This window comes from Octodon degus, unplaced genomic scaffold (assembly GCF_000260255.1).
Source record: "Octodon degus isolate 3935 unplaced genomic scaffold, OctDeg1.0 scaffold00018, whole genome shotgun sequence".
Taxonomy (NCBI): domain Eukaryota; kingdom Metazoa; phylum Chordata; class Mammalia; order Rodentia; family Octodontidae; genus Octodon; species Octodon degus.
In genome coordinates, this window is record NW_004524594.1 from 21,438,682 (window position 1) to 21,466,100 (window position 27,419).

Below are 27,419 nucleotides of genomic sequence, written 5' to 3' on the forward strand. Positions count from 1 at the left end.
TGCCCTCAGAATCCCTCACTCACCTCCTTTTTTCTAAGACCCTCTTTGTCTCTCAGCTGCCCAAGGGTCCCTTCGCCTTAGCTGCAACCTTTTAATGGAGTGTCCCTGGGTACTGTGGGACTACACAGTGGCCAGTGATCTGGAGGCTCAGCTCAGGCCAGGGTAGCTCCAGGCCACCTCAGAGCATAGGCTGCTACCATGCTTTTGAGACCCAGAGACCCTGTGACTGGAGTCCGGCGCCCCATGCTGTGTCCCTTTCTGCCTTTGGTATTCTCTCTGACTTCTGCATCTGTCACCTGCATTGTTCCTCATGTCCTCCCATCCTTTCTCACTACCCAGAAACCTCTGCCTCAGTCTGTCCTCTCTCAGAGGCTTTGATATCAGCTGCTGCAGCCTGAAAGCCAGGCGTGTCCTCCTTTCATCTGTCCCTGCTGGCTGCCAGCCCCAGGGCCCCAGCGGACATGGTTAGGACAGCAAGGAACAGCCTGGAATGAGCGGCCCATCTATCAGAAGCCACTGCCACCACAGCCACAGTCCTTTGCCAAGACTCTTCCTGGTTCACCCACGTTAGCTGGCAGTAGCCCAGCTGGCTGGCTGGGAAGGCTGCAGTATAGGTGTTGGGCCAAGAGGCAGGAGGTAGATAGAGCCTTGGTGGTTAGTGGATATTCCTGGGACCTGATACTGAGCTGCACTGCCTTCTGGTCACCCTGCCACTGCTCTCCAGAAAGTCTTTGAGACAGTTTGCTGAGCTCTTGGGGCTGCTGACTTCTCAGCGCCCGCATAGCACCATCACCCTAAGCAGGGCATTGCCTGTCCCTTCCCTGTGGTCTTCTGTCCAGTTACCCTCTAAGGGGAGAACAGAAATAGTTAGGACTGAATTGATGTGGCTCCTGGGAGGAAGTTTCCTTAGGAGGAAGGTTCCAAGCCTGCTTCTTAGCTGCAAGAGCTATTGGGGGCTGCCCTGCCCTGATCCCCAGCTGCTGTGGCCCCCAGGGTGTTCTGACCAAGAGCACACCACACTGGCTGTATTGTCTCGGCCCAAAATGACCAGACATGGAATTCTGGGCTACAAGAGGCAGCCTGAGAGATGTAGTTTAGATGTGAAGTTGCAGAGTTTCAGGGGACATATGATGAGATGTTGGGCAAATTAAACTGCTCTGACTTACCTGGGACACTCAACTCTCCCACCACTGACCAGCTAGCACTCTGGTGGGCAGCAGAGAATGCTGTTGATGGCCTGCTGGGGTTCAGATTTATTTTTTCAGGACTCAGTGTTTTGGTTTGAATTTTTTGGTGTCTACTGTGCTTCTGAAGAAAGTCACAATTTAGTCCTGCATTTGGGTGACAACCTTAATCCCTAACAGGTCTGAGCTTCCACTCCAGAGGGAGGATAGGAGTGGGACTCAAAGCTGGTTCTGTGTGTTACTTTATCCAACCACGTGTAGCTCTCTTTCTGTAAGAGTGGCTGGTGGGGTCCTGAAGGCTCTGGGAATCTGGACATACGAAGCAGCCCCCACGTAGGCCTCGGGCCCAGGAAGGAGTGGCGATTCCTGTAGGTTCCTCGTTCACCACTGTGTTCACACTTGCTGGTCACAGGATGTGGGCAGAGTGCCATGACTGTGTCCTGTGGAAGCCACGTAGGCAGCTCGCTGGGAGCGGGGCAGGTGATGTCAAGGCCTTGCCCTGTTTCATCTGGCCACATTCATAGGCACCTTCCCAGTTACGTGACGTTCATACCCTTTGGATGGGGGAAGGCTGAGCTCATAGACCCAATGCTGGGGAGAAAACCAAAACCACAGAAACAGAAAACTCTGTGAGTCATCCTTAGAGGCAGCAGAGGGGAAGCAGGTGTGCCAGACACCCCTGAAATCGCAGTGGTTCCTCCTTGCTTGCAAGTAGTTGTTTATACTTCCTCAGTGACAGTCATGTCTGATTTCCATCTCTAGCGCACAGCCCACAACCTGAGGCCAAGAGAGGGATCTGTCAGCCAGAAGTTGCAGAAAATAGTGAAGGGCCTCTGGGCTGGCAGCTCTCTGGAGAGAAAAGCGGGGTGAGGGGTCTTTGGGAGATGGTGCTTGCTTTTCTTATTCCCTATCTCTGCAGTGAGAACAGAGCATGTTACTGTGGGTGTCAGCAGCAGCTGGCAAGACAGTGTGGTGTCCCCAGAGGTGTGTGCCAGCTATGCTGGCAGGACCCAGAAGTGCCTCTCCCACTGGAGCGAAGGCCCCTTACCCCTGGCAGCAGCACCCCCATCCAGGGGGTGTGGCTCAGCGGAGTATGAGGGTCACATTTGATCAGCCAGACCCCCTGATTTTTAAAATTTTTGTTTTTGTTAGCACTTGTCTGTGATAATGATTCCATTCGTCTTGGGAAGTTAATACATGACACATAAGTAACACATCCTTTTTTTTGTTGTTGCTAACATCAAATTTATTTATTTTTAAGTCTTTATCAAGTTAATTAACATAAACACAGATTTATAGCCAGATTAACAGACAAAAATAAAATGATTATACGAAATCAAAGTATACTTTTATTTATTTTATGTATTTAGAACAGGGTCTATGAGGTCTACCGGGCCTCACTACATAGATCAGACTCGTAGTGATTCTCCTGTTTTCATCTTTCCAAGTGCTGGGGTTACAGGCGCACGCCCACACCCAGTTTCAGTCCATCTCAGTGCGCCCCAGGGGCAGGGCTTGCACAGGGATCGAACCCTGGCTGCTGCACTCTGCTTAAGCAGGTGCTTTAGTCCGCTGAGCTATTTGGCCAGCCCAAAGTACACTTTTAGATACATCGGTCATGCTAGATTATACTAACTTTTCTTTTTTTTCTTAATGCCTGTTTTTTTATTTTGTACTTTTTTAATATATTGAATTTTTTTACATAAGAGAAACAATACTTAAGCTTATGTGTCCTATTAGCATCCAGTGCACTCAGTTTCCTACTAATGACTGGAGTTTATCCTCTGTGAAGAGCAGCACGCCCCTGTAAATGCTGCGTTTCTTTACCCTTCTCTGTTAGTGGACACATAGGCAGCTTCCAGGATTTAGCTATTGCGAATTATGCTGCTATAAACATGGGCATGCATGAACCACTGTAATGTGATGTCTCTAACTCTTTTGGGAAGACACCTAGGAGTAGAATAACTCGTCAAATGGGATTTTTAGTTTATTTTTTGAGGAACCTCTGTAGTGATTTGCAAAGTGGTTGTACTAGTTTATGTTGCCACCTACAATGAAGAGAAGGCCTTGGTCTGGGGAGATAGCTCAGTAGAATAAGCGCTTGCCTGGCAAGCGCAAGGTCCTGAATTCAATCCCAAGTACTGAATAAAAAAAAAAAAAAAAAAGGCCGGGGATGTAGCTCAGTGGTGCAGCGTCTGCCTAGCAAACATAAGGCCCAGAGTTCAATTCCCGGTACCAAAAAAGAAAATAGTAAAAATAAGACCAAAAAAAGTCCCTTTGGGAAAAAAAAAAAAGGCCTCTTCTTTTCCTGCAGTCTCTCTATCACTTGTGATTTGCCTTCTTGAAGATCACCTTTCTTTCTGGATGAAAATGGAACCTCAGTGTTGTTTTAATTTGCATTTCTCACATGGATTTCAGTGATGCTGAACATTTTCTCACATAGTTATCAGCCACTTGTACTTCTTTATCTGAGAAGGATTTTTTCATTTCAGATGCCCACTTTTCAACTGAATCTTTAAAGTTGGGGACCTAAATTTTTTGAAATTTTAAAATATATTTTAGGTATTAGTTCTCTGCCTAAAGATTAACTGGCAAAAAATTCCCTCAGAGTTTTTAAGGCAGATTCTTAGCTACACTTGTCAACTTCAAAGACTTCTTGATAAACATCTACCAAGTTAACACCCTAAAGCAGAGTACACCATGAGCCAAGTGGGAGTCTGGCTCCTGGGCCCTCCCATCCCTATTGTGTGTCCTGGGGTGGAGGAAACAGGGTGTACCTGCCCTGTTGCTGGCCTGAGGGCCATCTGGGAAAGCTCCATGATCCAGAAGAGGGCTGTCATGCCAGGATGCCAAGACAGGCCAGAGCAGGGGGAGAGCCTTAGGGCTTCCCAGGGTTTATAGGTTCCTGAGGTCTTCTGTGCTGTACCTCAGGCACCCTGCTTCTCCCTGCCTCCGCCCCGTGGTGTCCCGCCTCCATTGCCCCAGTGCCATGCTGAGGTCTCCTCTGGGTTCAGCCACAGGGGAAGAGGTGGGGTTTAGGAGTCATGCCAGACCTCTCCTCAAATCTGAACCCCAGGCCAGCTTGTGGCACCAGCTTGTGAGGGTCCTCCTTGCAGAGTTGCTGGCACTACATGAAGGGAGCACAGGCACAGCAGGGTTTCCCTCATGGACAATGAGTCTGGGAAGGCCTGGATTGTAGGCCTGGGAGGGCAGTGGGATTCAACAAGGGGAAAAACGAGTTAACCATTTTCTAAAAAGGGTGGAGGTGTTCTGGGAAGAAGACACTGCACTTGTTGGGGGAGAGGGGATGGCAAGGGTCGCCTGACTATGGCAGTGAGCTGAGCTTCCGGTGGTGTGATCCTTGTCCTCCATTTATAGGACAGTCCTCCTGAGAAACCTTCCCAGGCCCCACACTGCCTGCTGGTGGGCATACCCATGCCTTTAACCTCAAATGGCAGCCTGTCCTAAATCCATCACACAAGTTTGCAGCCTCAGGCCAGTTCTCTCATAGTCTTGCTCATTCCTGAGGGGCCGAGGGAACAGCAGCTTGTGACCAGGGCTCACTCACCCTGCAAGACTACCTCCCTGCCTCCTCTTTCCTCCTACAGCCAGAAGCCCAGGCCCAGCTGGCCTCCAGGACTCAGGAGGCTGTTCCCCTTCCCCCGATTTCAGCGTTGGCTGTTGGCTGCAGCCCAGGCCTCCAGCAGTCTGGTGCTGAAGAACTTTGTATCCTGGGGCCAGTGACCTTGGGCAGAGCAGCAGCTGGCCATAGCTTCTCCACAGCGTCCTCTGTGAGCTGAAGGCCAGGGTGCTTGGCAGGTACAGGGTGAGTGCTGTGGGATGGGAGCAGCCACACACACCTAACTTGAGCAGCAGTGACATTTTCTGGCTATAGCAGAAGTGCTTCCTGGGCAGGGCTGTGGGTTGACTCCGGTATGTGCAGGTGTGGCGCATGCAGGGACCTGCTCAACAGACTGCAGAGTTTGGTGCTGTGCTGCCAACACAAGGAAGAAAGTCTGATGGAGAGTGGGAGTGGGGAGGCGGTGGGCAGCACACATGCATGTGTGTGCGTGTGCGTGCAGATGCCGAGGGTGCTGGTTTGGGCTGGGAGGAAGTTGGGGGGTTCTTCATCCCTGTGTTCATCCAGGAAAAGGATGGGACGGGGAGGCAAAGAGTGATGGTGGCTGGCATTTGTCACCTGGAGCCTAGTGTTTCAGGTCCACTGTTTTACTTGATTGCTGGGATAACCTCCGTAGGTTAGTGGTAATGCCTGAGGTTACCCATGAGAAAACAGGGCTGGGAAAACCAAAGAACTGAGGAAGGAAGAGCTGGGCCCAGGCCAGCAGCAGCAGGCTCATGCTGGGACCCCACCTGCCTGGGAGGTAGGGGCTGCTCTCTGCTCCACTGTCCCCTGCTCTAGACTTCAGCCAAAGGGCCTTGACAATTTTGTGTCTGTGTCTGCCCCACTCGGAATTCTTGCACCTGGGGCTGGTCCCTCAGGCCTTAAGTTCAGCCCTGTTTTATTTCTGCTGTCTGCCAGGACAGGAATGTTCAGAGGAGCATTTGTGCTCCCCTACTGGTCCGAGCCCTGTGTTCCCATGAAGGGGGACCGTAAGGGAATCCCTGGTCCTCCAACTGTATTTGTAAGGATCACAGGTGAGAATGTGTGTGAAGCAGCTTGTTGAGGCGGACACAGATAGTTCAGCACTCTGTCATTTTCTTGACTGTCAGCTCAGGGGACACTAGGAGGCCATGCTGTGGGGCAGAGGTCAGCCCTCCAGGGGCTCTGAGCATGACTAGCCTTTGGCATAACATCCAAGGGAATCTCTTTATCTGGAAAAGCAAGTGGGGAGTATATATGACAGGGGGGCAGAGCAGATTGCAAAAAGGACCTATTTACTCAAACACAGCGGGTAAGCAAGTGCTCACGTGATCATAGTAGCAAAGCCACCCCCCTGGGAGCGAGAGACAGGGCTCCCTGGAAGTAGCTTGAGCCTTTCTGGAGGTTTGAGGCCCATGGGGGGGGGGGTGTCTTTCCCAGCTGAGAGGCTGCTCACCTGCAGTCAGGACAGGCTCAGGTGGGGCTGACAAGGTGGGAGGGGTTCCCTGCCCTGACTTCTTGCCAAGGAATCCCCCCTACCTTTTCTGCAAAGGTATTCCCCTCCCTCTGTATTTCATTTCATTTTCTAACTATATTTAATGCATCCCTAGTGGCGCAAATGTGGGAATTTTTCCGAATGGAAATACAGATTGATAAAGGAGGAGGGGAAGACGGCTCCACTTCCGTCCCAGCCTGTGGGAGTGAGGGGCATGACACCACGATCCTGCCTGTTGTCCCCTAGCTTTAAAGAAAGCTTCACGAGATCCTGCCATTTACCTTTTCATTTTTTGTCTTTCACACACTATCATAAGCATTGCCCGCCTCATCAAAGCCCATGCGGATGCATAACTGTTGCTGCTGTAATGTCCGTGTAGTGCCCTAGTGCTGAGCTTCATGCTTCTCATTATTTGTTGTTGTAAATGATGCTGTTCTGAACATCTTTTTGCACATGTCTTGGTTCTCACTTTAGAATATTTGAGTTCTTCCGATGGTAACAGTTGACCCAAGGGGTATAAATATTTTAAAGATTCTTGATAGATTTGTAACTGGTTCCCAGTGAAGCTGCCCTGAGAATGAGGCCAGGCTTGTGGCTCTGTTTCCTGTGGATCTTACCAACCTGCATATTATGGTTTGGGACACTTGCTAACTTCATGGACAAGAGCAGGCCCTGATGTTTTGAGTGCTTGATGTTGAGGGAGGGGAATCCTCATGTATTTACTGCTTTGTTGCTGAGCTTGCCCTAGAGGAGCCTATGGCGCCTCTTGACTTTACCCTGCGGGATGGTTTGGGCTCATTCAACCTGGCCCTGAGCAGAATGGACATTTGGTGCCCAGGGGAGGGTGCGATCTACACCCCGCACTTACTTTCCGATGTGTGTCTTAGCCTGCCAGCACCACCTGCTCCCAGCGAGGAAGCAGTTCCTTCCTGGCAAGCAGCTTCTGATCACCCACCCAGAGCACAGCTCAGAGAATTGGAGGCTGCTGGTAGATCTGCGAGTAGGAGAGGAGGGGTGCAGACGTCCCCATGCTCTCTGCTGCGCAGGGTGTGAGGGCTGCTTGTCTCCACCCTGCACACCTAGCTGCACGGTGCTGGGCACTTCCTGAGGTTCATGCCTCTGACAGATTAGCAATAGGTATGGTTTCACTCGTTGTTTTGAAGTGATTTGAGATAATGTAAAATTGTAAAAGTAGTAGAAAGAGTTCTGTCCCTTTCCCAAAATCCCCACATCCTAGTACTTGCTTCATTGCTCCTGTATTTCCCCCTAAGCCATTGGAGTAGAAAGTACAGGCATAATGCTCTTAAACCCCTGAATACTTCAGTGTTTTTTCCTAAGGATGACTTTTTTCTCTCATGTAACTACAGTCCACTGAGCAAGATGAATGCCAACACAGTACTGTTTAACCTGCGGATCTTAAACTTTGTCATTTGCCTTTCAGTGGCCTTGATAGCAAAGGAATTCCAGGGTCCAGTCCAGCTCACACCTGTTTAGTTGCTGTCTTTGCCCCCTTTCATCTGAACCCATCCTGTAGTCTCTTGTCATTCATGAGCTTTTAGGCATTTGAAGAGTGCAAGCTAGCTCTCCAGTGGGGTTTTCCTCAATTCGGGTTTGCCTCTTGTCTTCTGCTTAGATCCACACTGGATACTTAAAGCGGGAGCCGAGGGAGCACTTGTCCTTGGTGAATCTCATCAGGAGGTACAGAAGTGGTTTGGTGCTTGGTCGGCATGGCGTTTGCCTGGTTTGTTCACCTTGTCTCTACAGGGGTGCTTGCCTTATGCATGGTTTTACTTTCCTTCACTGTGGTCTGTCATGGTCCAAAAATCTTATGTGGAGAGTTCTGGAAACAAACAACTCAGAAGTTTTAGATTATGTACTGTCGGGGTCATGTAATGAAATCTTACACTGCCCTCCCTCCCACCAGACATGAGTCATCCCTGCACCTCCACACTATTCACTACCCGCCTGGTAGTAGCCATCTCAGTTCTCAGATGGACAGCGTGGCATCACAGTGCTTCTATTCATGTCACCCCTAGTTTAATGACACCAGAATATGAGGGAAGTAATGCTAGCAAATCAAATATGCCACAATGAAGCCATCCTGTACTTCAAGTGAAAAAGTTGCAGGTTTTCCATTTAATAGGAAAAGAAAAAAATCTTGTGAGGTTGCTTATATCTACAGTACAATTAGGTACTTTTGAGAGAGACCATATTCATATAGCTTTTATTACAACATATTGTTATAATTATTCTATTTTATTATAACACCATTAATCACTTACTGAGCCTAATGCATAAATTAAACGTTACCATAGGTTTGTGCGTATAAGAAAAGCATAGGACATGTGGAGTTCCATACTGTCTACAGTTTTATTGGGTTTTGTTTTGTTTTGTTTTGTTTTTGCAGGACCAGGGATTGAACTCAGGCCCTTGCGCTTGCCAGTCAAGTGCTTATTCTACTGAGCTATCTCCCTGGCCCTTTGTCTGCAGTTTTAGCTTAGGATGAGGCTCCTCACATAAGGGGATTGACTATGGTATGGACAAGCTGTGGGTGTTAATATCACTCTCCATATTAGAAAAAAGAGGGGCCCAGCAAGGCAACTCTACCCCTGTCTGTATAGCTGGGTTTGCCAGAGATGCCCTCCTAGTCTGGCATGCTGCCAGGACCCCCTTGGTGCACTCTTACTCTGCTTCTGAGCTCATGGCTGAGAGCTCTTCTCCTGTTCCTGCCCAAGGACTAGCCCTATGCTCCCCATTTCCTCCTCAGTCTTGGCTGCCCCTGAATGGTGGTAGCTCCCAGGGTGTAGGGCTGCCCTGCTTCTCTCTAGAATGTCCTCTGTCTGGCTCTGCACCCGTTACATGGCTAGCGGTGCCAGGCTCTGCTCCCTCGACCTCATTTTCTGAGCTCGGTCCTGCCCTAAGCCCACTTGTTTCTCTCTAGTCTTCCTCAAGGGGCGATCATCTTGGCCCATCCTGCAGGACTCTGCCTCTCAGCATCAGTAGCCTCTTGTATCTCCCGCCATCTCGCTGAGCCCAGCCCCGCCCCATAGTTTCCACCCTAGTCAAAGGCTCTGCGTCTCCTGCCTCAGCCTCTGCATAGTCCAAACAGACACCTGTGAGTCCCATTGCTGGCCCTCTCAGGGAGAGATTCCAAACATGCACCAAATCCCACCCCTGACTTCTGTCCGTGGCCTTCCAAGAGAGGCCTGAGAGAAGGCGCAGACCCCCTATCCTCCAGTCTTCTTGAATACACTGAGCTCATCCCTTGTGGCCTTGGCAGTTGCTGTCCCTGCCCATCTGTGCATGGCCACTTCTCTCCTATTAAGGCACTGGCCTCAGTGACTCCTCCCCTGAAATTCACAAAACATTGTCAGTTGCCTATCTTCCAGGCTCTCAGCATAATCCAAAATGATCTGAAAGGTTATGCTACTTGTGTCTCATTTTTCTTTTCCTTTCTTCTTTTGGTGGCTCGGCATCTCAGGAAAGCAGACCCTTTGTTGTCCTGAGATTTCAACCCATACCTGGCTGGGTTGGACTTTGGACTGACCACCTACCTCTTCCCCCCGCCCCCAGGATTTATTTCCTTGCATCTTCTTTTCTCTTTCCTGTCCTATCTTTGTTACCCTTTCTTCTCCATATTGCTGGCTATCATGTGATGCAGATTTTTTTCAATATTGGTTTTACTTACTGGACTCGTCTTTACGTTCCATACTTAAAAACAAGATGGCTGAATCAAGCATTTTAAACCTTTAGTAAGAAATTAATCACATGGCTGGCTAAAGGCCCTGTCACAGGAGTGGATGTTGGCTCGGACCCTGCTTTGAGCAGCTCTCTTCCAACTTGCCTGCATCTAGGTGTCCTTCACTTATAAAATGAGAGGTCAGGATGAGGGCTATAGCTCAGTTGAGCAGCACCTATCTGGCAGACTCCAAAGTCCAGAGTTCAATTCCCAGTACCAAAAAAGAGAGATCAACCTCCAAGTCCTCTTACATTTTGGCTTGAAGGTTGTCCTCAGTTAATTTAAAAAATAAAAAAAAAAAAACACCCTTTTTTATTGTGGTACAATACACATGAGCTAGAGTGTACCATCTTAACCATGTTGACATGCACAGTGTAGTGGCATTAAGTATATGTACACTGTTTGTGACTGTGCCTGCTGTCCCCACAGAACTCTTACCATCTTGCAGGTCTGAAATTCTCTGCCCATTAAACACTCTCTCTGCACTCCTGGCCCCTCCCAGCAGCAGCAGCATTCTACTTCCGTCTCTGTGAGTGGAATCCGTGGCGCTTGTCTTTTTGTGACTGGCCTATTTCATTTGCCCTCGGTGATTGTTATTGATAATTTATTAGTTGTCCTCCGTAGAAAGGACTGTTCCTGCTGCTTTTGTAGAAATCTGCCTTTTAACTGTGCTGAATCCATTACTACCATCTTTGGCCAATGAGCAGGACCCTGGCAGAGGGACCAAGCCTGATGTTGGTGGGGGAAGCTCTGTCACTGGGCTGCGCCTGGCCACACACCTGCACACATGTGTCCACCTTGGCCCTCTGCACAGTCCCTAAAGTTGCCTTTTGAGCTTGAAATTGGAGAACTTTCAAGCATCATAGTGTACATTAGATCCTTATGATGAGCTGGGGTCTTGCTGGCTTTGGGTCTGCTCTCTCTTTACAACTCAGCTTGGGGGGGGGCTCTGACCTCCTTGTGGGGCTTGGGACTCTCTTGTTGAGGGGCTTCAGTGTCCCAGGCCCTTCTAATCTAAACTTGCCTGCCCTCCCAGATGCTGAAGTTCCGGACAGTTAACGGGGGCCTGAGGCTCTTGGGGATCCGCCGAACCTCCACCGCCTCTGCTGCCTCCCCAAATGTCCGGCGCCTAGAGTACAAGCCCATCAAGAAAGTCATGGTGGCTAACCGAGGTGAGCCTTCCAAGCTGGCACATGGAGCCTGGCCAGCCCAGCCTTGGCTTCCTCCTCACCTGTCTGCTCCTAGCCCCTATGCTTTGCTAAGGACCAAGGAATCTTAACTTCTCACCCTGCTGCCCCCAGGTGAGATTGCCATCCGAGTGTTCCGGGCCTGTACAGAGCTGGGCATTCGCACTGTCGCTGTTTACTCTGAGCAAGACACAGGGCAGATGCACCGGCAGAAAGCGGATGAAGCCTACCTCATCGGCCGCGGCCTCACGCCAGTGCAAGCCTACCTGCACATTCCAGACATCATCAAGGTGGCCAAGGTGAGCAGGGGCCTCCTGCAGCCAGGCCATGCCCTTCACTGTGGGAGTGGGGGTGGTGGGGCTGTGCAGGGTGAGTGGCAGGGGAGAAGGAGCCCACAGAGACTGAGGGGCGCCTGCCCTCCTGTCCCTCTGCAGGAGAACAACGTGGATGCTGTGCACCCTGGCTATGGGTTCCTCTCAGAACGTGCAGACTTCGCTCAGGCCTGCCAAGATGCTGGTGTCCGCTTCATTGGGCCGAGCCCAGAGGTGGTTCGCAAGATGGGAGACAAGGTGGAGGCCCGTGCCATCGCTATCGCTGCAGGTGACACACGGCTCCTCATAAGGGGCTGGCAGGGAAGGGCCAGCAGGAGTGCTTCTCCATGGCAGGTGTGACAGGGACTCTAGCTGGTTACAGAATCCCCCCAAACCTGTCCCCCAACAGGTGTCCCTGTGGTCCCTGGCACGGATGCCCCCATCACTTCCCTACATGAGGCCCATGAGTTCTCTAACACCTACGGCTTCCCCATTATCTTCAAGGCCGCCTATGGGGGCGGGGGCCGTGGCATGAGGGTCGTGCACAGCTACGAGGTGAGCAGAGGTGCAGATGTCGCCAAGGGCTGGGAGCAGGATGGGCAGACCACCGTGGGGTCCAGGATGTGTCCCCTCGGGGATCTGGGAAGTGGGTGGGGTTACAGCAGAAGGCCACACTGGGGCAGGACCCAATGTCTGTCTGGCCTTGCTGGCCCTTCCAGGAGCTGGAGGAGAACTACACCCGGGCCTACTCTGAAGCTCTGGCAGCCTTCGGGAACGGAGCGCTATTTGTGGAGAAATTCATTGAGAAGCCGCGCCACATTGAAGTGCAGATCTTAGGTGAGTGGGGAATGTCCTTGTCCCCAGCCTAGGCTGGGCCTCAGCCTGTGCTGCCTTGCCTAAGTGGCAGGAGATAGGAGTTGACATCTTTCTTGTTTATAGTTGCCAGCCTGTGGGACAAGTCCTTTCAGGGAACAGCACTCAGGAAAGGGGCTGTGGGGACTGGTGACAGTGGGGTTTCACCAGATGCCCCGCTAACTGCCTCCCCTCATAGCAAGTAGGCCTTGTCTGGCCAAAATACCTAGATGGGGACTATCGGGGAATCCCAGAGGCACCTAGATTCCAGAAAAGGCTGAGTCCCAGTTACCATCTGTCCCAGGGGACCAGTATGGGAACATCCTGCACCTATACGAGCGAGACTGTTCCATCCAGCGGCGGCACCAGAAAGTGGTGGAGATTGCTCCTGCTGCCCACCTGGACCCCCAGCTTCGGACACGGCTCACCAGTGACTCTGTCAAGCTTGCTAAGCAGGTGAGGGAGGGTACTACTGGGACAAGGCAGGACAGGACAGGAGCCTCTCCCAGAGCAGGTATCACAGCAGAATAAAGGGAATGAGATCCATAATCCTATCAAAATGAACACACTCCCCCTTGCTCACACTTAACTTCCCCTGCATCACATTTGTCACATCCACTTCCTCACTGACACCCCTCTGCCAGCCTCTGCACCTAGGAGTGCCAGTAGGGGTCCCTGTGGTATGCAGCAGCAGGAGGTGCTGAGCTGTCCACCCCAGCAGTGACCTGGCCCAGCCTGGCCTGGTGGCACCTGTGCCAGCAGGCATGTGGCAAGGGCCTTGCTTTCTGATCTTCCTGGGCCTGGCTCCTTAGTACCTAGATGAGGCCATGCTGTGCCAGGGTCTAGCCCTGTGGCCCCCAGAGCTGTGCCACCTCAGCCTTCCCTGATAGCCTAGGACTAGAGAAGGTGACAGTGGATGATGTTGTACCTTCCCTGCAACAGAAGCAAGGTGGCACTTGGTCAGTCGGGGCCTCCTGCAGAGCTGGAAAGGTGCAGTATTACCTTGACCTTGCTGTGATCCTTGGCCATTGACATGGTGAACTTAGGAGAGCCTGTGTACATCTGGTGTGATGCAGGCAGCGTTAGAAGTGAAACTGGAATTAGGGTTGCGGTCTGAGGAAGCCATCATCTGCTGGGTCCTCCCAAGTGACATTTCTTGGAAGGGTGACAGGTGATGATGGAATAGAGGAGACAGGAACTTTCTGAAACTGCTTCCATAGAGGGCAGGGTCTGGGAAGCCCATATCTCTAGGTTTGAAAGGCAGGCTGGCCAAGGAACAAGGGTACAGGCATTAAGGTTCCAGGACAAGTGTCCTGCATCCTGGGTGTTGGGGCACCTGCGGCGGGGCTGGTGGCTCCCATTCATCTCTCTGTAGGCAGAGTTGCCACAGGCTGTTCAGTACTGGAAGGCGCCTTTTCAGTACTGGAAAGCCCAAGGATACCCCTTACCACCCCGGGTGCCTGCAGGTGGGCTACGAGAACGCAGGCACTGTGGAGTTCCTGGTAGACAAGCATGGCAAGCACTACTTCATCGAGGTCAACTCCCGGCTGCAGGTGGAGCACACAGTCACCGAGGAGATCACAGAGTGAGCACGGGCAGGGTGGGAGGGGCAGCAAGGGGTCTTCCATCACCCAGCCAGCCCCAGGGCAATGGCTGGAGCGCACTGGCTTCTGCTGTGGTAAAGAGCAAGGAAGGATCCAGGGACTGAATTTAAAAAAAGATATATAAAAAAGTGTTATCTGTTTATTGTAAAAATTAGTACAAAGAAGGAAATAAAAATGACTCAGGCCCCCACCCTCAAAATGAGGATGCTGACATGTGCTGGTGGCCGGGCTACGCCGGGTGCCCACAGAGGCCTCATGGCTGCACTTCAGGGAAAGGGTGCACCGCGTCTTTTCGGATGCAGAGACTGAGGCCCGGGTGTTCAAGTCAGGTCTGTGTCACACAGCTGCAATGGGAGCCCTGGTCTTTCTCTGTCCTGTCCCTAGCTGTGCTGTATCTCCTGTGACCTCTCTTCGTCCCTTGCTATGTTTCCTTCCTTTAAAAAAAAAAAAAAAAAAAAAACTATATAATTTGACGCAGTTAAGATATTTTATATAGTTGGGCTTTTTTGTTTTGCTTTGTTTTTTCAGTACTGGAGATTGAAGCCAAGGCCTTCACACTAAGCTCTATCCCCAGACCCTTTTTGAAAATTTACTTATTAGAAGGGCCAGCCAGGGGGCCTGGGCCTAGCTCAGTCCTTTAAGTGGCTGCTTCCACAAAGCTGTCAGCCTCAGGTGGCTGGAGTTCGAACCTCACAATTCTCCCGCTGGTCAAACGTGCCCTGAAGGCATGCGAGGAACAAAAAAAAAAAATTCTTATAGAAGGGCCGGCCAGATAGCTCAGCAAATTAAAGCACCTGCAAGCAGGCGCAGGGCCCGGAGGTTGGATCCCTGGGCCTTCCATGCTGGTCCCACCCCCAGGGCACACTGAGACGGCAGTTGAGACTGGGCATGGTGGCGCATGCCTGCAATCCCAGCTCTTGGGAGATCACTACGAATCTGATCCAGTAGTGAGACCCTGAACATCCTGTAGATCCTTCCCTAAAATATAAATAAATGAATGAATAAATTTAGCTTATTTTTAGTCAGGGTCTTGTAAAGTTTCCATGTTGCCCAGGGTAGGCTCAAACTTGCGATCCTCCTGCCTCAGCTTTGTGGTTCAGGGTATGTCTGTTAGCATTTTTGTGCCCATATCTGTGACTGTGAATGGGGATCACCTTTAGTAAGGTTAGTTAATCAAAGGGTAAGCAACATCCCACCTCATAGCTTTTGTAAAGTACTATGGCATTCTCCCCCAAGCTTTGGGTGGAGACATTTTTTTAAATCTGTCTTTTCTATAGGCAAACAATTTTCCTTGTTTCAAGATATGTATTTTGAGCCATTTAAGTATTAAGCCTTGGCTTTGGGCCAGCCTACCTCCCTAGGGAACATGCCTGACTTCAGCTCCTCTCTGCCCCAGACGGAGGGTGCTCCAGGGTGGCCGCCTTTCCCAGCAGGTGCCTGGAGCCCAGCACTTTCCTCTGAGGTTAGGATCAGAGTCAGAGCGGGTGTCCAGCTGTGTGCTCTGGCCTCATGAGGCTGTCCTTGTCCTGTTGCTGCCTGGATGCTGCTCTCAGAAAGACAGTGGCTTTGTTGGCTCCAGAGCAAGGGTTCTGAGTCACACAGCTCAGGGTTTGGGCCGCCCCAGCACCTGAGCTGTGTACAGTGCAGGTTAAAGGCCCTGGGTTTCTTCCTGTGATGGGAACATGAGTGACTTGGAGCACTGTCCCAATCTTGCATGGCAGCCCTGATCCATGGTGCATAGATGAGGTGGCACAGCATGGTCTCCGTCACTGCTCTGAAGTAGACCAGCAGGCATTCCCAACATGGAGGAAAATCTGCCTGCATAGTTTCCAGGCCATCTTCACCACAAACCTCACTGACAATAAATTTAAAACCTCAAGGGCTTGTTTTTTGACAGCTGTTCCTCTTGGATTTGTTACCTCCTTAGGAGTATCACAGGCTGAGCTTCTAAAGCCACACATGCGGGAGCCTTGTGCTCTGAAAACTTTCCAGGAGGGGGTTTGGGCACAGCCCAGTGGGACAGAGGTGCCAGGGAGAGAGTGTCTGCCATGCTGGCCCTCTAAGATGGCGGTCTCATTTGCAGACTGGACCTACAGAGCTCCTGGGCCAAGGCTTTTCAGTCTTGGTTTCATAGAGGCAGGCTCTGGGGTTCGAGACCCCAGGGCAGAGGCAGGCTGAGCACTGGGTGGGGAGCTTCAGGAGTAGGAGTAGAGGGCAGAATGCCTCTGTTTGCACACAGTGAGGCCACATTGCCTGTCTCCATTCCCTCTGGGAGCCAGTCTGGGCAGTGGAGCCACTGATCAGAGTGGCCTGCATCAGCCTCTTTTCCTCCCACGTGTCCCCTTCTGCAGTGTGGACCTGGTCCATGCACAGATCCATGTGGCTGAGGGCCGGAGCCTGCCTGACCTGGGCCTGCGGCAGGAGAACATTCGCATCAATGGCTGTGCCATCCAGTGCCGGGTCACAACAGAGGACCCCGCACGCAGCTTCCAGCCTGACACGGGCCGCATCGAGGTAGGTGACCTTCTACTCCAGGATCAGCTGGTGTGAGATTCTCCCTGCCTCTCCAGGATGCCTGGGTCTGCGGCACACAGTTGCTGAGGGACCTAGCAGTTAGGATGAATCATCACAAAGACTGGTCTGAGTTGGCCAGGCATTGTCTAGAGTGAGAGCACATTCCAGGAAGAGATCACCCTGTGCAAAGGCCAGGAAAAACCAGCTGGTGAATCACCTGGGATTAGGGTCACCACAGCGGTGGAGCAAAGCTAGAACTGCTGGCCTCCAGCCTGCCCTCAGTCTAGGGGAAGGGGGCTGACTGGCAGAGTAGGACCCCAGGGCTGTCTGCGTGGGGTGGTGAGCCAGACTCAGGAAGCTGTCAAGGATGAGTGAAGGAGGCCTGCAGATGGCGGTGAGCAGGCCAGAGTTTGCCCTTCTTTGCCTTCTCTTTCATCACAGTGCAAAAGCCCAGGCTCTGAAAGCCACTTCCCTCCCTCTCTCCATTTGTGCCCCTGCCCCAGCCAGCTCCTTCACCCCTTGAGTCCTGCACAATATCAACAGCCCCTCCCCATGGCTCAGGCCCCGAAGATGCAAGACACTGGAGGAGCACAGGGTCTTCTCCAGAGTCTAGGGCAGAGTATTTGTGCTGGGTAGCGACAGTCAGATGGAGTGGGATAGGGGTCTGGGTAGGCTCCCCGAGCAGCAGAGCCTGTGGGCCTCTGCAGGGTCAATGGCCTGCCTTATTTTTTGGAAGCTTCAGAGTTCTTGGGAGGTGGGCAAGCCCAGGTGGGCACAGCCCCACAGCCTGACTCCTGGGCCTAGCTGGCTGATGCGGCGCATGGCCTGGGCTGCAGCTGCCAGCTGCGTGGGCACCACCTCTCTCCTCCTCTATGTCCATGGCCAGCTGCTCAGAGTCTGTTCACCACAGAATATTTTTAGCTGGCGGTTCCTGCTCACAGTCGAGTGTCCACCCTTAAATATTTTATTAAGTTCCTCTTTATTGAGCATAGGCCTGTGCCCCTTAGAAACAGAAAGGTGATACTATGGGTGTCCCCAGGTCCTTGGGGCTGCCCCTCCTTCCCCCTCTTCCTCTCATGACCTGAGATCCTCCACCTCTGTCTCTGTGCTGTTATAAGCATTCTCTCCCAGAACACCCCAAACTGTCTCCCTAGGCCCTCATCCTACCTCTGTGTCCTTTATCTCTGACCTGTTCCACCCCTGGGTTTGCTTCCTGGCCTGCCTGCACCAGCCCCATCACACCTGTCTTTGCTCCAGTTTGGCGAGTTTCTTTCCGCCTCAGTGTTGCCTCTTTGTCTCCTTGCTCCTTCCAGCCTCCCTTTTGAAGAGGCCTTTCCCCTCACCCTTATTCCAGAACACTCCTGAGTCAGCTGCTCCCTGTCACAAGACTGTATTTTCTCCTGCTGGGCAGACTGGGAGAGAATTAGATTTAGCTGCCATGGCCTCAGCATCTGGCCGGTGGTAGGTGCTGTACACACGCTCCAAGAACAAACTGGTGGACGTGCAAAGGGATCCAGAGGAGGAAGGTGGTCAGGTTGCAGGAGGCTGATGAGACTGGCCCCGGCCTGCCAGGTCCCCTTTCCACCCTCTGGTTGGGCTGCACACAGCCCTGGGGCTAGCAGCAGGGCCTCGGCTTCTCTGTTCTCTCCTAGCCATGGCAGAGGCAGCAGTGATGCGGAACTCTGAAGGCTGTGCTGGGCTTGCTGGCAAAAGTAGAACAAAACTTGGTGGGTGGAGTTGGGAGCCCCTGCTACCCCAGAGCTCAGCCCAGCTGCTGACTTCTGCTTCCCACCCCCATAGGTGTTCCGCAGCGGGGAGGGCATGGGCATCCGCCTTGACAACGCTTCTGCCTTCCAAGGAGCTGTCATCTCACCCCACTACGACTCCCTCCTGGTCAAAGTCATCGCCCATGGCAAAGACCATCCCACAGCTGCCACCAAGATGAGCCGAGCCCTCGCCGAGTTCAGAGTCCGAGGTGTGAAGGTGAGAGGCCACTGCCCCCATCTGTCCTCGTCCCTGACCCACCATCATTTACATCCTTGTCAAGGGACTGATGTGGCTCTATGCATTTTGCTTGTGGCTTTGTCTTGGTCAAGGTAGGTAGTTCCTTGGCCTCAGTGGCATGGTGGGCTCTCCTGGTCCATTCACCAGGGCCCACTCAGGCCTTGGTGTCTGTAATCTGGCTAGGCCCCTCCTCAGATGCTTAGTTCCTACCCAAAGGCCTACCACCTGGTGGCTTGCTTGGGGAGATCCACCTTATTTCCTCGCTATCCATTGCATCTATTCAAGGCCACTGTGTCTCTTCTGGAAGCTCAGACCCCTCAGGTTTGAGCAGTGGCCTGCACTTTGCACAGGCTCCCCAGGACTTTCTTAGGCTCCCTTAGTGAGAGCCCCAACCTGTGTAGATGAGTGATGAGGTCAGATCCTCCTGCCAGTCTCCGCCCTTACCTGGCTTGGTGTCAGCAGAACAGGATTTGCACCAGGGACAGCCAAGGAGTGTGGTTGCATTAGGGAGGGGACAAGGGACTGGCCCCATGTCCCTGCCCTCAGGGTTTTTAGTTTCCGGGGGTGCTGTGACCTTCCCTTGCATGGCTGGCCCTCCTCTGGCTGGTGGTAGCTGGAGGGAAAATCTGAAATGCGCACCACCTACCTCCTCGTTGGGCTCCATTGGTTACTGGTGTCTGTAGCTAGAGGAATTCACAGCCAAGAAGTACCATCTTGTCCTCTGAACAGGCAGCACCTGCCTACGTATCCTGTAGGCATCACCATCAGCTTGGGGACAGCCGTTCAGGCCATCAGCTGCTGTGGGAGTCCCTCCTTCCTCTTCCCCAGCCCACACTGACTGTTGCTATGTGTGGCCTCACCCTCCCCACAGCTTCTTCCGGCTCTACCTGTTGCTGAGGCTCAGCTGGTGTGTTAGGCTCTGGCAGTGCTGTCCTTCAGGACCCCGCACTTATCCCTCCCACCTGTCCATAGGCTGTATGGAAGTCTGGAAGGGGCTGAAGAGGGCACGGGAAGCATGGGGAGGAGGGCCGGCAGGAGTGCTTCCGAGCTTGTGAGCTGCGCAGGCCCAGCCTGTCTTCCCACTCACTGGGGGTCTGCACCCTTCTGTGGGAAGCCACATGGGCTCCCTGTCTGGAGCTGAGGCATCCTACACTTGAAATGGAGGTCATGCTGTTCACTCCCAGCGCTCTGTGCTTGGCTTTCCTGGCTGGGTGTCCTGTGCCTGGAGTCGGAGGGCTTGTGTGGCAACACACACCATGACAATATATGGGGGTGACCGGGCTCCCCTGTCCTGGTTGTTGTCTTGCTGGTGACCCTGGCTGCACCCTGTGACTGTGTCCTGATGGTTCTGCTTCCTTGTCACCCTCGGTACCTCGTTCCGGAGGGCCATAGGGCCTCACCGTTGTCCTACACCCCAGCAGGCCCAGGGATACCTAGGTGGATCAAGTGACCATGAACGGCAGCAGGATGAGGGTTTTTGGTTTCTGGGCGTGCTGTGACCTTCCCAAATGTGCACCAGGCCAGGTTGCTGGTTCCTGGCACACCCTGAACTTCCTGCTAATGCTGGCTCTCCAGTCTTGTGCTCCTGTCCCCCTCCCACACTGCCTGTCCTCTTTCCTCCCTCCCTCTTAGCCACATGACACCCCTGCTCCCTCTCAGCTCTGCTGAGGGTTAGGCACATCTAGGAACTTTATGAAAATATAAAAAGCAGGGCTGGCCAAATAGCTGAGTGGATTAAAGTGCCTGCAAGCAGGCGCAGGGGCCAGGGGTTTGATTCCCAGGCCTGCCGTGCCAGCCCCACCCCCAGGGTGGGCTGAGACGGCTATTGAAACTGGGCCTGTTGGCCTGTGCCTGTAATCCCAGCTCTTGGGAGGCTGTAAACAGGAGGATCACTGCAAGTCTGAGCTAGTACTGAGACCCTGAACACCCTATAGACCCTTCCCTAAAAAAAAAGAAAAACAAAAAGCAGACACTGGCATCCCAGGGTGGCAGCCTGACACACTGGTGTTTCTCCACGAGGGAAAAACAATTCTGGTGGACAGTGGGGGAGGCTGGTGTTCTACTGTATGTGCACAAGTATGTAAGCCAAGCCTACACACATGCACCTCCCTCTCAGCCCCAGAACACACATGGGTCTGTGACCAAGAGAGATGCTGGTGTAAGTAAATAGAAACAAAGTCCCCAGTAGAAATGAGGAAAGGAGGAGCCCTGTGTCTGGGAGAGATCACTCACAGGGGACTCCTGACCCATCAGAACTGGGGGGATGTTCAGAAAGCCCACGACCTGATTTAATGAATTGTCAGGGCCTGGTCCCAGCAGAGGGAGCAGGGCAGTGGGCCCTGGCCTGTCTGACTGTTGGGATGAGGACGAAAGGGGGAAGAGAGGCTGTGCACACACTGCAGCCAGCCACCTCCCTGCAACAAGGGCAGGTTGGAGCCTTTTTTCCAGGAAAGTCCCCTGGCACAGCTGACACAGCTGTGAAGGCCTTCAAGGAACATTGGGGAGTTGAGCTCTCTTGCTAGGCCTAGGGGATGATGGGATGATGGGATGGGGTGAGGAGCTAGGGAGGGGTGGTCTTAGAGTAACAGTGGCAGTGGAATTCTCAGCCCTTTAGGGGTGATATTTTAGAAATCCAGGTGCTTCTGGAGATGAATAGGCCTACTGCTAATGGGAGCCATAGTGACATTTTACAGAGCTGTGTTCAGGAGACTGTTACCAGCCAGGTCCCTTTGCCCAGGAGGGCTGTGCCACCAACCACCTTTTCTGGTCACTAAATGTGGTCTTAACTGCTCTCTCTTCAGACTGTCACATGCCAAGTCAAGGAGGTGGGTACTCATGCTCAGCACAGCATACCTGGGCTTCACACACAATGCGCTATGTCCTGTGCTCACTTGCCACACAGGGCATCCTCTGTGCTAGGAATAAGAGCGCGGAAGCTCAGAGAGCTCAGGCGGCTTGCCCAAACTATAGCTACTCCAGGCCGAGACGCCTACTGCCCCAGGCTGTCCCTATAGGGCAGATGCGGTGGACAGGATCCCAGGCTACTAGGGTCACCTCTGCTGGGCCTATCAGCCCCAGCCTTGATGCCTGTGCTGGTTTGTATGCCTCTGCCAGCTCCCTACCCTCCTCTTAGAGAATGAGCAAAACAAAACTCAAGACCGGCACTGAGGTGTCCCCAACAATTTTATTATAAACAGAAACAACACCCCCACTTGGTGGCTGCAGCCCTGCCTTGGTGGCTCTGAGCACCTATCGGAGGGACCTGTCCCTTTACCCCAGTCTGGAGGCCAGAACCAAGGAAAGTTGTTCCCTGTCCCACCAAGTCACGGGGAGCCTGAGGTACCGAGGATAAAAACCAGGAGGGGCCCAGGGCAGTGTGGCTTGCCGTGCCAGGCAGCTGCAGCCCTGACCTTCCTGGCCACGCTGCTCATTCCTCAGGGCACAAAGAGAATCGCCCCCTCCCATCACACCACACTCTCTTCCAGCTGCTCAGCACTGCCCCCCAGGCCTCGGCACCCTGCTGCCAGCAGCCCCCCATGCACAGAGTGGCTCCGCCGGGCCCAGGCCCCTCCCAGGCGTCTGGCATAGCCGTAGCACCCAGCATCTCCCAGGTCCAGGGAGCAGCTGCGCTGGGGGCGAGGTGGGGGGCTCCGTGGTGGGTGGGGCTTGGGTGTAGGGCTGGGCCCTCCATTGGTCTGGGATTGGACATGGCTGAGCTTAAGGGGGAGGCGGCCATTCCCTGCTCCCCGGCCCCGAACCAGCAAGGCCACAGTGAAGACCAGTAAGGCAGCCACCAGCACACCCCCCACGGCCACAGTCAAGGTCCCGCCCAACACGTGGGCCTGTAGGGCATGGCACAGGGGTGTGGCCGGCAGTGTGGAAAAGTGGGCACAGCCCAGTAGCCTGGTGGCTGTGAGGTCGGAGGGCCCAGCAACAGGTGACAGGGCCAACAAGCAGAGATCGTAGTCAGCACCGGGTACCAGATGCTTCAACAGGAAGTGATGGCTGGAGGCTGGGACGATCCTGCAGGCAAGGGCAGGTGGTAAGAGCCCCAGTGTTGGTGTCCAGCCCTCACTCCCATCTCCCCAAGGCAGGACCTCAGCCCATTCACAGCCCCACACCCCATGCTCCCAGGTCTGACTCTGAGCAGCCCCTCAGGCCAAGAAGATACAGACCTTGTGTGTTCCCCAAGGAAGGCAGAGAAAGGCACATGAGTGGGGTGGGAGGTGCCAAGGGACAGCCAGGGAGAGTGCTGACACCGGCCCCAGGCAAGAAGATGATGTGGGAGGCAATGGCAAAAGCAGAGGCAGAAAAACGTGCCTGTGCTGCTTGGCTGCGCTTCAGACACTAGCCACACTGCCACACCAGCAGGTGGCAAGGGAGGCAGCAGCTATGCCTGAGCCACCTCCTGCCCAGGGCCCACCTGCCCCCCTCTGTGCCCTAGGCAGCCAAACCTGACACTGCTCCCCCTAGAGTTCGGAGGTGAATATGGACCCCCTCAGAGCTGGAAGAGGAGGCAAGCAGGGGGTGGGTTGCAGGGTCAGCTGTGACTAGGACCCAAATGGGGTTGAGCGGTGTGTGCAGGCAGTCTCCTCACCGATAAATGAGGGTCTCGTCCTCACTGCTGTTGTACTGGATTTGGAACATCCACACAGGGTCAGATGGCCGCCCTGGGCCCCAGCTCACCAGCCCTGAGGTGGCTGTCACCTCTGTCACCTGTACAGCCGGCTCAGACTCTAGAATCCCCTCACCCTCTGCAGCAGTTCGAGCTGAGGCAGCAATGTCTGAGGGCCCGGGGCGGCTCCCCTCGGCACTGGTGTTCCCACCATGGGGCAAGGCCAGCACCCGGAGCTCTACTCTGGCAGTAGCCTCACCAGCGGGGTTGGTAGCAATGCAGGTATAGCCTCCTGCGTCCCCAGCACCTGTCACCCCTATCTCCAGGGTCCCATTGGGGAAAGCCCAGGCTCGGGAGGAGTTGCCAACCAGTCGGTCATCAGGGCCAACCCAGTGCATGGTGGGAGCTGGGTCACCAAGAGCACGACATCGCAGTGTAGCTCGCTGGCCCTCCAGCACCCAGAGGCGCTGTGTGTGTCGGGCAATGAGAGGTGGCTCACAAGAGAACTCGCCCTCAGGCACTGCCCAGAAGTAGCGGCCAGCTAGGCCCGCTGGGGAGGCGCAAGTCTCCAGGTCGTCCGGCCGGGCCAGCCGCCGCAGCCATAGGAGCTCACAGTTGCAGTGTAGTGGGTTCCCACTGAAGCTCAGTACCAGGGGTGCAGGCGAGGCCTCAGCATCACGCCCACGAGAGAAGAGTGGGTCGGGTGCCAGGGTGGCCAGGCGGTTGGAGGTGAGGTCGAGGCGGGAGAGCTGCCCAAGCTGGGCAAAGGCGCCCGGGGGCAGTGTGTCAATGACATTGTGGTCCAGGTTGAGGGTATGCAAGACAGGCATGGCACCAATGCCAGCCCAGGGCACCTGCCGGAGATTGTTGTAGGATAGGTCCAGGTCCTCGAGGCTCTCAAGGAAATCATCGAAGGCCCCTGGTGCAATGCGGCTCAGCTGGTTGCCGCTAAGGATGAGGTGCTGCAGGTTGATGGGCCCCCGAAGGCTGCCACTGCCCAGCTCCACCAGCCTGTTGCCATCCAGGTGCAGGGAGCGCAGGCTCTCCAGGTCCCCAAAGGCGCGGGCTCCAATGCGGGTGATGGCATTTCGAGACAGTGTCAGGTCCACCAGCCCTGTCATGTTGCGGAAGTCAGGTGGTCCCAGGGCCTGGATAAAGTTGTCAGCCAACCGCAGCTCCACTGTGCGCCGGTCCACATTGGGTGGCACAAATAGCAGGCCCCGGTGGGCACAGAGGGTGCTGAGTGACTCCGACAGGTTCTGGCAGACACAGGGCAGCGGGCAGGCGGCTGCTCCACTGGCCAGCAGCAGCAGCAAGAGTGGCGGGGCCATGGTGGGCACCCTGTGGGGAAGGGCCGCAGTCCAGGCACAGGTGGGGCTGGCGCAGGTGCCCACTTGTGCCCAGAGCACAGTCCCAGAGCCAGCTTCCAGAGTCTGGCCTGGGGAGAGGTTGGGTTAGAGGCTGAAGGGGAACCCCAGGGAGGGAGGGAAGCTGAGGCTGCAGAGGGAGGCCCCCAAGAATTAAGGTCATATTTCCTAAACATTTACTGGGAGTCCAAGTGCTGGGGACAAGGTGAAGCATGAAGCAGGAAGCGGAGGTGGGCCAAAAGCAGGGAGGGTCCCGGAACTTCCTTTTCCTGGCGTCCCCTGGAATCGCCAGCCCCCTCCCCCCTCGGTGCCATCCCTTCCAATGCCAGGAAAGGTGCCCCCAAAATACCATGCGTGGCCCCTTCCCTGTTACCTCCCCCCTGCACTCCGCGACCCCCTCACCTGGCGTCCGTCGCTCAGGGGGCGCGGGCCGGCCTCTCCGCCGGCCCCACCGGCCCCCGAAGCCCCCGCCGACTCCAGGCCGCGCTCTCGCGGAAGCGAGGCCCAGGCCGCCTGCCTCGCGCTCTCCAGTCCATGGCGCTCGGGCCCACGGCCCTGGCCCGCTCGGTTCCCAGCACCTTTTTCCAGCACGGTTCGCGGTGGTGGTGGCGGCGGCGGCGGCGGTGACAGGCAGGCGGGTGCGCGCTGGCGGGTGCGCGCGCCGTGGACACGCACGTGGAAGGTGGACGGGGAGGGGCGTGCAGGGATCCACCCGGCTGGGCTCAGGCTGGCTCCCGAGGTCACAGGGACACGCGGCCACTGCAGCGCCCACGGGTGGCGCCCAGTCACGCCCGAGGCCCAGGCTGGCGTGGGCCCGCCATGCCGCCCCTCATTGCTGCCGCAGCGCACTCACCCTGGCACAGGCGCGCGCGCCCCTGGCCACCCTGGCGCCCCGGCATCTTGCACTGCTCGGGCGCCCGCCGCCGCGGCGCAAACCTCACTGCAGACCAGACAAAGCGCCAGCTCGCGGGTCCCTTCACCGTCTCCCAGAGACGGGTCTTTGTCACATGTCGCTGGGCACCCTCCCCAACACGCCCACATATGCCCACGCACCCACACACGTCCCCGCACCCACGGGCAGGGCCGGGCGTAAACCCGTACAGTTGCTGGGACCCTCTCGTTCACAAACACTCACTGAAGGTCATAACCGTTCTGCATCACCGAGTCACGTGGAGGGTCCCCAACAGGCACAGGCCCTTGGGGGGGGCGCCCCCAGTGAGGCTGCAGCGGGGTGGGGCCGAAGGGGGTTGGCCTCTATGCTGGTGGTGCGCCCCGCCCCTCTCCCCTCCCTCCATGGGCCCCACCCCCACCCCTTCCCGCCCTGCTTGTCCAGCGCTTCTGAGCCAACCGGCCTCCGCCTCGGGCCAGATTGGTCTGCGCCGCGCCGTTTCCCAGCAGGCCGGTGGTGGCACGCTGTTTGAAGCTGTGCGTCAGTGGTTCTCTCAGCGGCCCAGCCCCGCCCTCCTTCTCTGCTTTCTGGGGCCAAGTTCCTGGGGAGCGCAGTCCTGGCCGGTCCTGGGTGGTCTCAGAGCTGAGGCTTGGGTGGAAGCACAGAGGAGTCCCAGACAGATCGATCACCCTGATCGCACCTGCCACCACGAGTGGTCCCTTGAGTTAGGAATCTCAGAAAGTCGACACTGCTCACGGGCGTGTCCTTGTACTCAGGTTACCTAGGCGTCTTGTCCGTGCTCCTTTCTCCAGACCTGATTCCCAGAGGCAGGTGGCAGGAACATAGGGAGGAGACCAGAGACTGGATGTTAAGCCTGCCTCGTGGAGTGGGCAGATTTGGGCAAGTCCCTTAACTACTGAAGAAGGGAGTCTGCAGTTTGAGAGGAATAACTACTGGAAACCACACTTACTAGTGCTGTGCCTGGGCCTCAACTGTTGGAATTGTGAAATGAGGGATTCAATCTACTTTGATATGCCCTGGCATTAGATACTTCGTTTCTCTTCTCATAAAAAATATTTCTACTCATTCTGTACATACACTTTTCCAGCATCTGCCATGTACCAGCCTGTGCTATGAGTCAGATAGGCCTAGTTGCTGACCGAGGCAGCTCCCAGCACAGAGAATGACCTCAATACCAAGAGACAAAGCTTGGGTCACCGGGGAGGCCCCTGAGGATCCTTTCCACTCCTGTGCAGCTCTGGGTTCACCAGGCATAAAACTCAGGGCCTCCTGCTTGCCAGGCAGGCACTACACCACTGAGCTACATTCCCAGCCCCTGTAGATTCTTTAGGTAGGTTTTTTACTGGTGGTCTCTTTCTCAGAAGTCATGCCTTCATCCAGCTAAAGTGTCTTTATCTCTTTACTGTGCTTGAGGTGTGGACAAAAATTTACACTGTATGTCATGCATATCTAAGAGCAATATTCATTACTGGTATGTGCTGACATGCAATTTAAAAACAGAAGGTTTAAACACATGGTTTCACATTAGTCACATACTAAGGTGCAGCTAGTCTTAGCCTTGACCCTATGCACCTGAGCTTTTGTTTTGTTTTTGTTTTTGAAAAATAGTCTCTCAGATCAGCTGTGATCTCTGAAGGGCTAGGGCAGGAGCTGGAGGCAGGTACACCTGTAACATCGAGACACCGCTGGCTGGCCCACTGTGCAGTGACCAATGATGGCCTGGAGGGGGTGTGTCCTTACAGTTACCCTACACTGGAAACCTGCACCCCCTACCTCCCCTCAGAACCTATGACCAGCTCAGCCTTTCTCAGAGCAGCATACACAGCATGCCACAGTTGGAGCACATGGGGGCCACAATTGGGGTAATTGGAGCCCTCTGGTGACAGACTCTCTCAAAAGAGTCTGTGTTGGCTCTCAAGTTCCTGCTGAAGGTGCAAAATATAAATCATAACTAGGGGCTGGTGAGATGGCTCAGTGGCCTAAAGCACCTACTGAGAACAAGCTAAACTAAGCAAAAGCACAGCGACCATGGTTCA

The 27,419-nt window shown here is 54.4% G+C and overlaps 2 protein-coding genes across 14 annotated transcripts in view; one reads left to right on the plus strand and one right to left on the minus strand.

Annotated features, from left to right (window-relative positions):
* Pc (pyruvate carboxylase) overlaps nucleotides 1-27,419 on the plus strand; it is a 130,626-nt gene that overhangs the window by 96,976 nt on the left and 6,231 nt on the right. For 8 of the 12 annotated variants that reach the window (XM_023710835.1, XM_023710833.1, XM_023710834.1 and 5 more), the window contains 9 exons: nucleotides 11,056-11,191; nucleotides 11,321-11,505; nucleotides 11,641-11,806; nucleotides 11,927-12,072; nucleotides 12,237-12,354; nucleotides 12,674-12,825; nucleotides 13,836-13,954; nucleotides 16,325-16,487; nucleotides 18,288-18,470. In XM_023710835.1, the coding sequence (XP_023566603.1) occupies nucleotides 11,056-11,191; nucleotides 11,321-11,505; nucleotides 11,641-11,806; nucleotides 11,927-12,072; nucleotides 12,237-12,354; nucleotides 12,674-12,825; nucleotides 13,836-13,954; nucleotides 16,325-16,487; nucleotides 18,288-18,470 (1,368 nt within the window). Of the gene's footprint in view, nucleotides 1-4,891; nucleotides 5,011-5,098; nucleotides 5,118-8,002; nucleotides 8,022-10,525; nucleotides 10,549-11,055; nucleotides 11,192-11,320; nucleotides 11,506-11,640; nucleotides 11,807-11,926; nucleotides 12,073-12,236; nucleotides 12,355-12,673; nucleotides 12,826-13,835; nucleotides 13,955-16,324; nucleotides 16,488-18,287; nucleotides 18,471-27,419 lie in introns of those variants that run through there. The other 4 variants (XM_004627170.3, XM_023710841.1, XM_023710842.1 and 1 more) reach the window with 4 other exon arrangements.
* On the minus strand, nucleotides 21,657-25,714 carry Lrfn4 (leucine rich repeat and fibronectin type III domain containing 4). Of its 2 annotated transcripts, none has more exons than XM_004627169.2 (3): nucleotides 24,876-25,714; nucleotides 23,089-24,447; nucleotides 21,657-22,514 (listed from the first exon to the last, which is right to left on the minus strand). In XM_004627169.2, exons 2-3 carry the CDS (start codon nucleotides 24,435-24,437, stop codon nucleotides 21,956-21,958), a joined length of 1,908 nt encoding a protein of 635 aa, XP_004627226.1. In that variant the 5' UTR covers nucleotides 24,438-24,447; nucleotides 24,876-25,714; the 3' UTR covers nucleotides 21,657-21,955. The 2 variants fall into 2 exon arrangements, with proteins under 2 accessions (XP_004627226.1, XP_023566611.1); XM_023710843.1 differs by having other exon boundaries at nucleotides 23,089-24,544.

What these genes read in the sequence shown, in the direction of transcription:
- Lrfn4 (XM_004627169.2), bottom strand. Translation starts at nt 24,437, where the DNA reads ATGGCCCCGCCACTCTTGCTGCTGCTGCTGGCCAGTGGAGCAGCCGCC. An exon ending in GACGAGACCCTCATTTATCG is followed by an intron (nt 22,515 to 23,088) that starts GTGAGGAGACTG and finishes CCTTGCCTGCAG; the next exon opens with GATCGTCCCAGCCTCCAGCC.